This window comes from Entelurus aequoreus, linkage group LG26 (assembly GCF_033978785.1).
Source record: "Entelurus aequoreus isolate RoL-2023_Sb linkage group LG26, RoL_Eaeq_v1.1, whole genome shotgun sequence".
Lineage (NCBI taxonomy): Eukaryota > Metazoa > Chordata > Actinopteri > Syngnathiformes > Syngnathidae > Entelurus > Entelurus aequoreus.
Window position 1 is genome coordinate 27685229 of NC_084756.1, and position 12500 is coordinate 27697728.

At 40.9% G+C, this 12500-nt stretch overlaps 2 protein-coding genes across 2 annotated transcripts in view; both read left to right on the top strand.

The window, feature by feature from the left end:
* ip6k2b (inositol hexakisphosphate kinase 2b) overlaps positions 1-2158 on the top strand; it is a 16740-nt gene extending 14582 nt beyond the window's left edge. Inside the window, exon 5 of the mRNA XM_062038150.1 lies at positions 561-2158. Coding sequence (XP_061894134.1) covers positions 561-1178 — 618 coding nt within the window. The 3' untranslated portion in view covers positions 1179-2158. The remainder of the gene's footprint in view (positions 1-560) is intronic.
* Positions 2159-5584: 3426 nt separating this feature from the next.
* sec61a1a (SEC61 translocon subunit alpha 1a) overlaps positions 5585-12500 on the top strand; it is a 50236-nt gene continuing 43320 nt past the window's right edge. Inside the window, exons 1-2 of the mRNA XM_062037992.1 lie at positions 5585-5664; positions 9117-9166. The gene's annotated coding sequence lies outside the window, so the exon portion shown is untranslated. The remainder of the gene's footprint in view (positions 5665-9116; positions 9167-12500) is intronic.

Genomic DNA, 12500 nt, shown 5'->3' on the forward strand with positions numbered 1-12500 from the left:
TATGTATATATCTGTCGATTATTATTTCGATTAATAATTGGATAAAGGAGACAAATTACATTTCTATCCTTTCCAGTATTTTATTGAAAAAAAAACAGCATACTGGCACCATACTTATTTTGATTATTGTTTCGCAGCTGTTTGTACATGTTGCAGTTTATAAATGTTTATAAAAAACTTTTTTTTTTTAAATAACAAATAAAAAAATTGCCTCCGCATAGCATAGATCCAACGGATCGATGACTAAATTAATCGTCAACTATTTTTATAATGGATTTTAATTGATTTAATCGATTAGTTGTTGCAGCCCTAATATATATATATACATATATATATACACACACATACACACCCCCCAGCGGGCCTTTGAAGGTTGGCAAGTATGACTGGTTATGCTTTAAAGTCATATCCAACACTTGCGAGAACGACTTTTTACTGTCAATTTTTTAATGTTTTCTGCTGCTGGTGTCTCCGCATTTTTCCAATGAATAAAATGTGCCTTGTCTCAGAAAAGGTTACAAAACACTGCTGTATATAACGCTGACCTTTCCTCGCCACAGGTCTACCAGTCAGATTCCGGCCAGCTCATGTTCATGAATAAATACCACGGCCGCAAGTTGAACCTCACCGGCTTCAAGGAGGCCCTCTACCAGTTTTTCCACGACGGGCGTCGTCTGCGCCGCGAGCTGCTGTGCCCGGTGCTGCGGCGTCTGCGGGAGATGCAAGCTGCCCTGGAGGCCTGCGAGTCCTACCGGTTCTACTCCAGCTCCCTGCTCATTATCTACGACGGAGATCTTCCCAGAACCCCCTCCCGACCGAGACACCGCGGCGGAGAGGAGGGCGATGAGGACGAGCTGTCGGACGAAGAGGAGGAGGAGGAGGAGGAGGAGGAGGAAGGGGCCTTTGGATTCCCGCGCTCGTCCTCCGCCGGCTGCAGCTCTGGGGGGCCCGGAGGCAGCAGCAGCAACAGCAGCAGCAGCAGCACCCGCTCCGCCCACATCACAGCGGAGGCCAGCAGCCCGGCAGTGGACGTGCGCATGATTGACTTTGCACACACGACTTGCCGCCACTACGGCGAGGACAGCGTTGTGCACGAGGGCCAGGACAGCGGGTTCATCTTTGGACTGCAGAACCTCATCACCATCATCTCCCAGCTGGAGGATCACAGCACTGACTGAGGCAGCACCCGAGAGCTCGCACGGTCTCCCTTTCAAGCACGGGCAGAGGAGCTCCATGAGCCCACACGCCCCCCCCCGCCGCTTCTATGAGGCGTACCCCCGTCCCGCCCGCATGGAGGTCTGACCCCCGCTTGGAGGGCACCTCCATGACCTCAGGGTCCCGGGGAGGAGAGTGCGCTCTCCCTCGCCTGCCAGAGGACAGACCCTCCTCGGTCGCACCTCCTCTTCTTTCTGAGACTCCTCCTTTTCTTTAGTGCACACGCCAGGAGGAGAGTCTCTGGACAGACACGTAGACCTCTGTAGCATCCCAGGACGCGCCCAACACAGCTGTCTTTTATTGTACATTCTCTCTGAGAGAGAAAGCGTGAGGTAGAGATCATTGAAATTCAACTGTCTGGACATGGTGCTGGACCTGTGGCGTTGTTTATTTGGGGGGCGCCGCCTGTCCCCGACGCTATAGCACATTAGTACCGGGGCGAGGGGCGCTTGGTCAGCAGCCTTGTAGCAATTTGTGTTTATATTGTAATGCGCTCTCTGTGTCCAAGAACTCTTTAACGGAGAACAAACAATGTTGTTTAAAGACCCAAGAAGGGATTTGCCTTCCCCCAAACAGTTCCTGTCTACTTTGTTGCCTGTAAACAAACGGCAGACTTGCAAGAAGACTTTGTTTTATCACTAATGTGATTTTTGGTAGATGTTTTATTCATTCCTTGAAAAGGTGGACGTCGAAGAGAATTTACCGATTAGAAAATCATTTGCTACAAAGAGACTATTTATTTGAAAGGGTTGTTGTAAATGGAAACAAACAAAAAAAAAATTCACATTCCATATAACCACTCTCAAATGTGCTCTTCTGATACTGAATTTATTTTGTTACCGCGAGAGCCGATAACCTCTCGTATACGTGTGTGTGTGTGTGTGTGTGTGTGTGTGTGTGTGTGTGTGTGTGTGTGTGTGTGTGTGTGTGTGTGTGTGTGTGTGTGTGTGTGTGTGTGTGTGTGTGTGTGTGTGTGTGTGTGTGTGTGTGTGTGTGTGTGTGTGTGTGTGTGTGTGTGTGTGTGTGTGTGTGTGTGTGTGTGTGTGTGTGTGTGTGTGTGTGTGTGTGTGTGTGTGTGTGGGCGGGGTCTTGCAAAATAAAGGCATTCATTTGTGGTAAAATGGTGTTTTGAAGTGTTATTGTTACAGTGCAGGGGTGTCCACAAGGTTTTTTAACGGCCTGTGGCAGGTTCCAAAAATACTATTTATAAAAATTATTTAAAAACTGAAAATGAGGAAAAAGTTGGCTCTAATAAAATTAAGCTGCCAATGCCATGCAGGTGTCACTGCAAAAAAAAAAAAAAATCAATGTTATGAATTGCTGACCCATCTTGAAAAGGTCAGCAATTCATCACTTTTTTTTGTTTGCTTCACGTCAAATATTCCACTTTGAAATATTTTGTGGGGAAAATATTGTTAGCCTTACCAAAAAACACATTTCCTTTGAAAAAAATACAAATTTACAACTAACATATCTTAAGTTGATCTAGAAACTTAAGTGTTGAACATTAAAATAAAAAATGTATGACATGTTTAACACGAGGGGGGCCCTTTTATGTCCCCGATAATTTTTGCAGATTTTTTTTTGTACTTTTTAAACTCACTACTCCAAAAGTAATGAATTAAAATCGATGTTATGAATTATTTACCAATTACTTCACATCAAATATTCCACTTTGAAATATTTTGTGGGGAAAATATTGTTAGCCTTACAAAAAACACTTCCTTTGAAAAACGGAGCTTAAAAAAAATAAAATTACAACTAACAGATCTTAAGTTGATCTAGAAACTTAAGTGTTGAAAGCTAAAATGAAAAAATGTATAACATGTTTAACATGAGGGGGGGCCTTTTATATCCCGAATAATTTTTGTGGATTTATTTTTGTACTTGTTAAACTCACTACTCAAAAAGTAATGAGTTAAAATCGATATTATGAATTATTTACCAATTACTTCACATCAAATATTCCACTTTGAAATATTTTGGGGGAAATACTGCATATCTGTGTGTTTGCCAGGGGCGTCACTAGCTTTTAAGGACGGGGGGCTTAGCCCCCAGGAGATGCACAGGATGCGAGCGAACGTAGCGCCCGAGCACAAAACTTCACAAACGGCTATCAAAGACTTAGAAATTAATCATTGTTATTATTATTATTTCAGTGGGTTTATTTTCAATGTGTGTTCAGTACAACAACAAACATGGGTTAGCACAGTGACATTTTGTTTCCAGCATCAACAAGAAACAATGACTTGCATGATCCTTCAAGATACACTGAAACACAATGAAAGTCATGGCATTATTCCTTCACAACATAGAGGCTAATGCCACCACTTTAGCTCACAATACAATCATTGTTTGTTCCCAAATATTTTGAAGTTGTACAGATTACATTTTGGGCACATATGTGACTAAAATGGTTGTAAATTCAAGCCCTGGAAATATTACTTGAATTAAAGTAATATCTGGATACGGATAATTTGGCTTGTATATAATATATGTATATATATATATATATATATATATATATATATATATATATATATTATGGCAAGCCGTTAAGGAAATTAAATATATGTGGAAGTCTGAATAGAAATGAGAAACTTTTATATATACTGTAAATAAGAAAGACTTAGAGTCCGTCTGCTGATCTGAAAAAGAGCCAAAGCTGTCAAAGAGCTGAGGGACCATCTTCAAAGTGCAATGCTGAAACAAATAATGCAAACAATAAAATGTAACTTCCAGGGCTTGAGATTAACGCAGTCCCGTCGTCCCAGGGACGGTTAAAAAAATGCACGGGACGAAATTAAATGACGATGGCTTTTAAACATTTTTTTTCTTTTTATGTATTTAATAATTTTACATTTTATATTAAATGTCTTGGTTTTTCCACCCTCTGAAAATCCTATGAAATGTTTAACAAGCCATCCTATAATAATACAACAGCTATTAATGTAACAATACAATAAAACAAATATATTTAATGATGTTTTTTTCATTATTTTTAACAATAGGCCAATGTATGTTACTTCATATAGATTCTACAAGAAACACAAAACTTAAAAACTAAATTATTTACAATTGCAGACACAAGCTTCTTGTTCTGCCGTGCTGTGTGCTTCGTACACCTGCAGGACCGCAAGGAAGGTCGCAGACAAAATGCGGACTGGATTTTGAGTGATGTGGGCATTTTCTATGTGAACAAGTGGAATGGATTGGATACCGACGCACTAAAGGGACTCTCTACCTTACGCTATGAAGTGAGGGGAAACTGAGTGAATAATGACAGGTTATATGATTATTTATTTAAACTCATATTCGGGCCACTTTATAATGAATATGTCGGCATGTATTTGTAAAAAAAATAAATAAATAAATATATATATATATATATTTTTTTTTTTAACACCAAATTATTTAGGGTGGCTTAAGAATATTTTAGAGGGGCTTGAGCCCCCTAAAATAGGCCTAACAACAGCAATGGTGTTTGCCATGCAAAAACAATTTTATTTGACAAAGGCTCTTAAAAAAGTATTGCTGACTTTGGGTAAGCAATCCATTTATGTCGAAATAGCTTGTCTCCAAGTTCCATATTTATAGCGTCAAAATTGCTTTCATGTCCCTCTCCCTGCTTTCGTCTACCTTTTAACAGTTTTATGACTGAGAGGACCAACCTTTGAGGGGGAGCGCTAGAAAAGTTAAAAAAAAAAAAAATCCAAATATTGTATTGGTTTAGAAAATTAATACGAAAAAGGCTTTAATATTTCAGTGTGGGGCCTTCAGTGGAAAACACGTGGACCCGTTTGAGTGGGAATGAGTGGAAGTTGAGCGGGTGCAGAATGTGGAGAATTGAGCTGCAAACTACACACAATGAAGCTGGCAACAATGAAGCTGGCAACAATGAAGCTGGCAACAATGAAGCTGGCAACAATGAAGCTGGCATCCTGCAGCGACGTCGCTAAGAAGGTCTGAGATGATGTAACACGAAAGCAGCGGGATTGTGTCCAGCTAAAGCAGGAAGGTGTTAGCGACTATAATCTTGAACACAAACTACATTTCTTTTGTTCAACTTGCCCTCCTCAGCTGCTTGTTTTGGAAATCTGCAATCATGTTTTGAGGACAGAAGTGGAATGCATTGTCACTTCTGTTCTCTGGCACACCTGTGTCACATTAGCCAGGTAAGTGCTTCTCGGAACATTGTGAGCTTTTCTGCACGTACACTTACTTTGTAATGTGTGACACAACATGGAATACAAAGGCCACACACGTCCTCCACAGTCACAGAAGGGAGCTACAACGTTTACGGTGCGATCTATAGAAGTTTATTCACATTTTAAGGCCGGTCAACATAACACCCTATTAAACCACAACACCCAGAATGCATTGCGACGGTGCGCGCTAGTGACACCCAACGTAGCGACTCGCCTATTTTGTCGGCATCGGGTTTAAAAGGTAATTTGATGGACACCAAACAATAGTGAACTATGTCGGTTTTAAAAAACATATTTTTATAATTTTTTATAAACAGACGATAGCTACATTAGCTATTTAGCTTGAGTTAGCTCGAGGCAGCCCCGCTAGCTCGCACGCTAGCTTGTACATGCGGATCATTCTCACACCAGGTTACAAGCTTCTCTCTTATAGGTACGCTTTTCTGCAAACTCTTTTGGTGAAGTTTGAATGTAAATATTGATTTAGTGTTTCGCCATAAAAATGTAAGCAGTATGGTATTCCCTTGCAACATAGCTAATATGTTTGGATTGTATGTCTCAATGAAACCAAAACAAAGAGGTAAGACACAAATTAACTCTTTTTCAGACTTTTTCATAATTTCATATATTAATTTTCTTACATGAGGGACTTTTTTATTTAGTAAAGCCTATAAATAGTGTCAAAGTCAAAACCCAAGGGCCATAACATTTGATGTGGCTGTCACGCCAAATTTCTCCACCCCCCCATTTACTTCCGGGGCTGCGTCCAATAAAATCACAAAGTTGCCGGGGGTCCTCAACCGGCACGCGACTGTCCTGTTTCGCGCCTGTACAAAAAAAAAACCAATAACCGATTTCTTCAGATTCCAGCAGCTGTCACAGACGAAGTATCCTTCCAGCGACGGGCAGTCAAAGCCGAAGTGCAATCGGTCGCTGTCAATGACGTAAGAGGAAACATGACCACGGATTAAATGGGGGGGGGGGTTTTGTAGGGGGAAGAAATTTGGCGTGACATGGCCAACTAAAACCTGGACATTATGTGCGTGTGTTACTAAGGCTATGTCTACACTAAGCTGGATAACCCCTTAAACGGATAATTATTTAATAATTATTGTTTACATCCAGTTTCAGTAGCGCAGTTTTTGGTGAGCAAAGTCTTTTTTCTGTAGTCAAATTCTTGGTACATCACTTGTCAATAGTGTGCAAATGGACTATATATACCGTATTTTCCACACTATAAGGCGCACCGGATTATAAGGCGCACCGTCAATGAATGGCCTATTTTAAAGGCCTACTGAAAGCCACTACTAGCGACCACGCAGTCTGATAGTTTATATATCAATAATGAAATCTTAACATTGCAACACATGCCAATACGGCCGGGTTAACTTATAAAGTGCAATTTTAAAATTCCTGCCACACTTCCGGTTGAAAAACTCCTTTGGATATGATTTATACGCGTGACGTCACAAAATCCACGGAAGTGGTTGGACCCCGTCGGACCCGATACAAAAACCTCTTGTTTTCTTCGACAAAATTCCACAGTATTCTGGACATCTGTGTTGGTGAATCTTTTGCAATTTGTTTAATGAACAATGGAGGCTGCAAAGAAGAACGTTGTAGGTGGGATCGATCGGTGTATTAGCGGCTAAGTACAATACTTACAGCAACACAACAAGGACTACTTACTTAGCAGACGCCTAGCCGATGCTTGCCGCCAAACCCACGGATGAAGTCCTTCGTCGCGCCGTCGATCGCTGGAACGCAGGTGAGCACGGCTGTTGATGGGAAGATGAGGGCTGGCTGGCGTAGGTGGAGCGCTAATGTTTTTATCATAGTTCTGTGAGGTCCGGTTGCTAAGTTGCTAAATTAGCCTTAGCGTCGTTAGCAACAGCATTGTTAAGCCTTACCAGGCTGAGAATTTTTAACTGTATAGTTACATGTACATGGTTTAATAGTATTGTTGATCTTCTGTCAATCCTTCCAGTCAGGGGTTTATTTCTTTTGTTTCTATCTTCATTTGAGAACGATGCTATCACGTTAGCTCAGTAGCTAAGTGTGTCACCGATGTATTGTCGTGGAGATAAAAGTCACTTTAAATGTCCATTTCTCGTGCTCGACTCTCATTTTCAAGAGGATATAGTATCCGAGGTGGTTTAAAATACAAATCCGTGATCCACAATAGAAAAAGGAGAGAGTGTGGAATCCAATGAGCCAGCTTGTACCTAAGTTACGGTCAGAGCGAAAAAAGATATGTCCATCACTGCCTCTCCAGTCCTTCACTGTAACGTTCCTCATCTACGAATCTTTCATCCTCGCTCAAATTAATGGGGTAATCGTCGCTTTGTCGCTCCGAATCTCTCTCGCTCCATTGTAAACAACGGGGAATTGTGAGGAATACTAGCTCCTGTGACGTCACGCTACTTCCGCTACAGGCAAGGCTTTTTTTATCAGCGAGCAAAAGTTGCGAACTTTATCGTCGATTTTCTCTACTAAATCCTTTCAGCAAAAATATGGCAATATCGCGAAACGATCAAGTATGACACATAGAATGGATCTGCTATTCCCGTTTAAATAAAAAAAAATCATTTCAGTAGGCCTTTAAAGGCCTACTGAAAGCCACTACTACCGACCACGCAGTCAGTTTATATATCAATGATGAAATCTTAACATTGCAACACATGCCAATACGGCCGGGTTAACTTATAAAGTGACATTTTAAATTTCCCGAAAACTTCCGCTTGAAAACGTCTATGTATGGTGACGTATGCGCGTGACGTCACGACGGCAACGGAAGTATTCGTACCCAATGTGTCACCATACAAACTGCTCTGTTTTCATCGAACAATTCCACGGTATTCTGGACATCTGTGTTGGTGAATCTTTTGCAATTTGTTTAATGGACAATGGAGACTGCAAAGAAGAAAGTTGTAGGTGCGATCGGTGTATTAGCGGCGGACTACAGCAACACAACCAGGAGGTTGTGTTGTGTTTGAGCTGGATAGCAGACGCGCTACCGTGAGTACAGCTTTGGCTTCCAAACATTTGATCGCTTGCCCGTACGTGCGTGTCGCTATGTGCATGTCACGTACGTAACTTTGGGGAAATATATGTTTCTTGCCGACTCTGATGGCGGCCGGGGTGTCGTCGAAAGCTACAACGCCCGCCGCCGCTCCGTAGCTAAGTTAGCTTCAATTGTTAAGCTTCGCCAAGCTGGAAATTATTAACCGTGTATTTACATGTTCATGGTTTAATAGTATTGTTGATCTTCTGTCTATCCTTCCAGTCATGTTTTTTTTTAATTTTGTTTCTATCTGCATTTGAGCCTGATGCTATCACGTTAGCTCCGTAACTAAAGAGCTTCACCGATGTATTGTCGTGGAGATAAAAGTCATTGTGAATGTCCATTTCGCGTTCTCGACTCTCATCTTATCTCGGTACTATATGTTCTAGATATGTTCATCCCATCGTACTTTTTTTTTTTTAAATCCGATTTGGTCCAAATCCATGCAATAGATAGTTTTTAGTGCAGGTAAACAAACCAAGTGTGTGAAGGGTGAGAATGGCATGGGGGCCCTTTAGGATATGGTGCAACATCCCTGTGTATATTACAGGCGTCAGTGCAGTTTTTCAGATTAGATTGTGCAAATGAAGGCCAGGTTTAATCGAAGTGTATCTTTGTTCTCTCTGCAGATGCCGCTTTTGCATATTTCGTTGCCACTCCCAAGTTGTCAAACCAGCAGGTGTGTTTTCTTTTCTCTCCCTAAAGCAAACACAGGCGGACATTTTCTGCGATTGAAAGCCTTTTAACAGCAAAACCAATTTTTTTAAAGTTACTAAATTTTTACTCACTGTATGTGACAGCTGGCTTTCTATCTGAATTTCACAATATCATGCCAACGCCTTGGCAAGGATCAAAGTACACAAATATCTACAGTAATACACACGGCTCTGTGCGTAATTGCTGCGTTTCATTACCATGCTGCTTTTAAGGAGTATGTATGTATACAGCAGGGGTGTCAAACTCAAATACAGAGTGGGCCAACATTTAAAACTGAACAAAGTCGCGGGCCAAGGTTGAACAAATTAACCTTTTAACAGGGACCCAAACAAGTTTTGCATTGAATATTGAACAAGCAAGGCTTATATAACTTTATAGTGACATGCAAAATCGAGTTTCAAATAATAATAATAATAATTCAAAAAATAAAAATTGAATGCCTCTTTTCTATTTGCAGCCTTCTGAGGTAAATATCAAAATAAACTTTTTCCACAGGCTAATAATACATTTGAAAATAAAATAACAATAATGAATGAATCAAACATTCAAGCCTTGAAGTAGCAAGAGAAAGTGCATGAATAAAACTGTCATGTCTGTTCATGTTTTTGTTTTGGACATGTGTTTGTTTTTTGGACTCTTTTTAGTTCCTGGTTGCACTTCCTTGTTTGTTTGTTTCCATAGCAACTCATTAGTTTTCACCTGTCCTGTCACGCACCTGTTTCACGTTTCGAGTCACGCACCTGTTTTCACTGATCATGTCACTATTTAAATCTGTCTGTTTCTGTCGTTCGTCCTGGCGACCTCACACTATTTCATCACTCTGCTTCATGTCATGTCACAGTTCTTTGCCAAATAAGTTTTGTTCATTTATGCCACAGTTAGTGTTTTTGGTTTATTGTTCATAGTTTCTGCCTTTGTGCAAGTTTTGTGGTTATACCCAAGTTTTGTATTTCCGCCTTTGTGCGCGCCTTTTGTTTCCATAGTCAAGTTTTTACCTCCGCTGTGGGCGCTTCTTGTTTGTTCCTTTTTTTTGAGAGTGAAAATTAAATCATGTATTTATATACACGTCTTGCCCGCGCCAATTTTCCGTTGCCATCCGGAGAAACAAAACCCCAGAACCAAGTTGTGACGAAAACGTTTATTGCTCAGTTTGCTACACTGATTTGCTTTAACACTGAATATGGAACAAGCAACGCTTATATAACTTAATAGTGCAAAATCAACTTTCAAAAAACAAACAAAAAAACATCAATGGTATATTAAATGAAATTTAAATAAAACAAGGAATGCCTCTTTTCTATTTGCAGCCTTCTGAGGTAAATATCAACATTAACTTTTTCCACAGGCTAATAAATATGAAAATAAAATAACAATGAATAAATCAACCATTCAGGCCTTTTTACTCCTCAGTTTGCGACACACTGATCTAATCTGATGTGCCCAAGCCAGATGCCTGGCATCTTTTCTGGGATGCTGGTTCATTAATGTCGGGGCTCAGGTGGGCGGGGTTTGGTGGTAGCGGGGGGTGTATATTGTAGCGTCCCGGAAGAGTTAGAGCTGCAAGGGGTTCTGGGTATTTGTTTTGTTGTGTTTATGTTGTGTTACGGTGAGGATGTTCTCCCGGAATGTGTTTGTCATTCTTGTTTGGTGTGGTTTCACAGTGTGGCGCATATTTGTAACGGTGTTAAAGTTGTTTATGCGGCCACCCTCAGTGTGACCTGTATGGCTGTTGATCAAGTATGCCTTGCATTCACTTATGTGTGTGTAGAAGCCGCATATATCATGTGACAGGGGCCGGCACGCTGTCTGTATGGAGGAAAAGCAGACGTGACGACAGGTTGTAGAGGACGCTAAAGGCAGTGCCTTTAAGGCACGCCCCCAATATTGTTGTCCGGGTGGAAATCGGGAGAAATTCGGGAGAATGGTTGCCCCGGGAGACTTTCGAGAGGGGCACTGAAATCGGGAGGGTTGGCAAGTATGAGTATTAGCGGTGAATGCGGTGTATAATACCGGCGGGCCAGCTCTAATGTTAATTTGATATTGCCTCAAGGGCCAAATGAAATTACACGGCGGGCCAAATTTGGCCCGTGGACCAGAGTTTGACACCCCTGCCTTAGGGAGTGTGTAAAAATGGAAGTCCAATGTGGAATAACTGCTGACGTTGGAGTGTGTGTGAGCATCAGAACCTCTCATTTAGGGCGTCTAAAAATGTGATAGTTATGAACATGTGGCAACAGATGAATCAGATATCAGCGCCAACATGCCGACAGACGTTTAGAGCCAACCTGAGAATTCTCTACATGCCTTGAAGCTGTTGGCTCTTTTTCCAGACAGACCGGTTGATAGTGATGTGCGGATCGATACTGAAAAATTGATACCGCCGATAATAGATCTTTAGGCACTAATATCGATTCTCAAATCAAAATATCGATACTTTTGATAATTACCAAGGAACAGTGTAAAGTCACTAAATCGTTGAAATCTTGTCTAAATGAAACACGATTCGATCGCAGGAAGTACTTTTTCTTCCGCCTCGGTAAGTACGTAATATGCAAGTGCTGCGGCACACTCTGCTGTGCTCAGTCATTCAGTCTGTCATTTGTTTATTTGAAAAAATTACTGTCAATTAAAATGAGTCGCTTACTATTATAAACAACAAGTGGATGTAGCCTTTTATTATCGGCTACCTGGAGAAACTATATACAGACTTGAATATAAATACGCAGTGGTTCTCAAACTTTTCTTCACCAAGTACCACTTCAGAAAACACTTGGCTCCCCAAGTACCAGCATAATGACCAACATTAAAATACAGTATCGTAGTAGGCCTAAGTATTCATTAAAATATATATATAAATATTATTGTAACATTACACACAGTTTGAAAAGTAACACTGTGTTTGAATATAGAAAAATAAAACAGTTACATTATAACAATCAAGTTATTATTTGGCCTACCACTAGATAGAGCCGGCGAGGGTTGTATGGTATATCGGTACTAATGATTCATAAACGGTAGTATACTGCCTCTAAAGAATACCGTTTCCCTATTTTTTTTAACGGGCATGACGGTGCTCCGTTGTCAGGTTGTGACATTGCTGGTTTTAAAAGCAAAGGAGCATGTTCGGCAACGCACACACACAGAGTACTTAATAGCAGACACAGTGTGTAGACAGAAAAGGGAGAATGGACGCATTTAGGCTTAAAAACTAAAGATAAAGGTGAAGTTATAACACTAAAACACCCTCAGTAAGAGGTGGTTTAAAACATTGTCTGGTGTGCCGTGGGAGATGATCT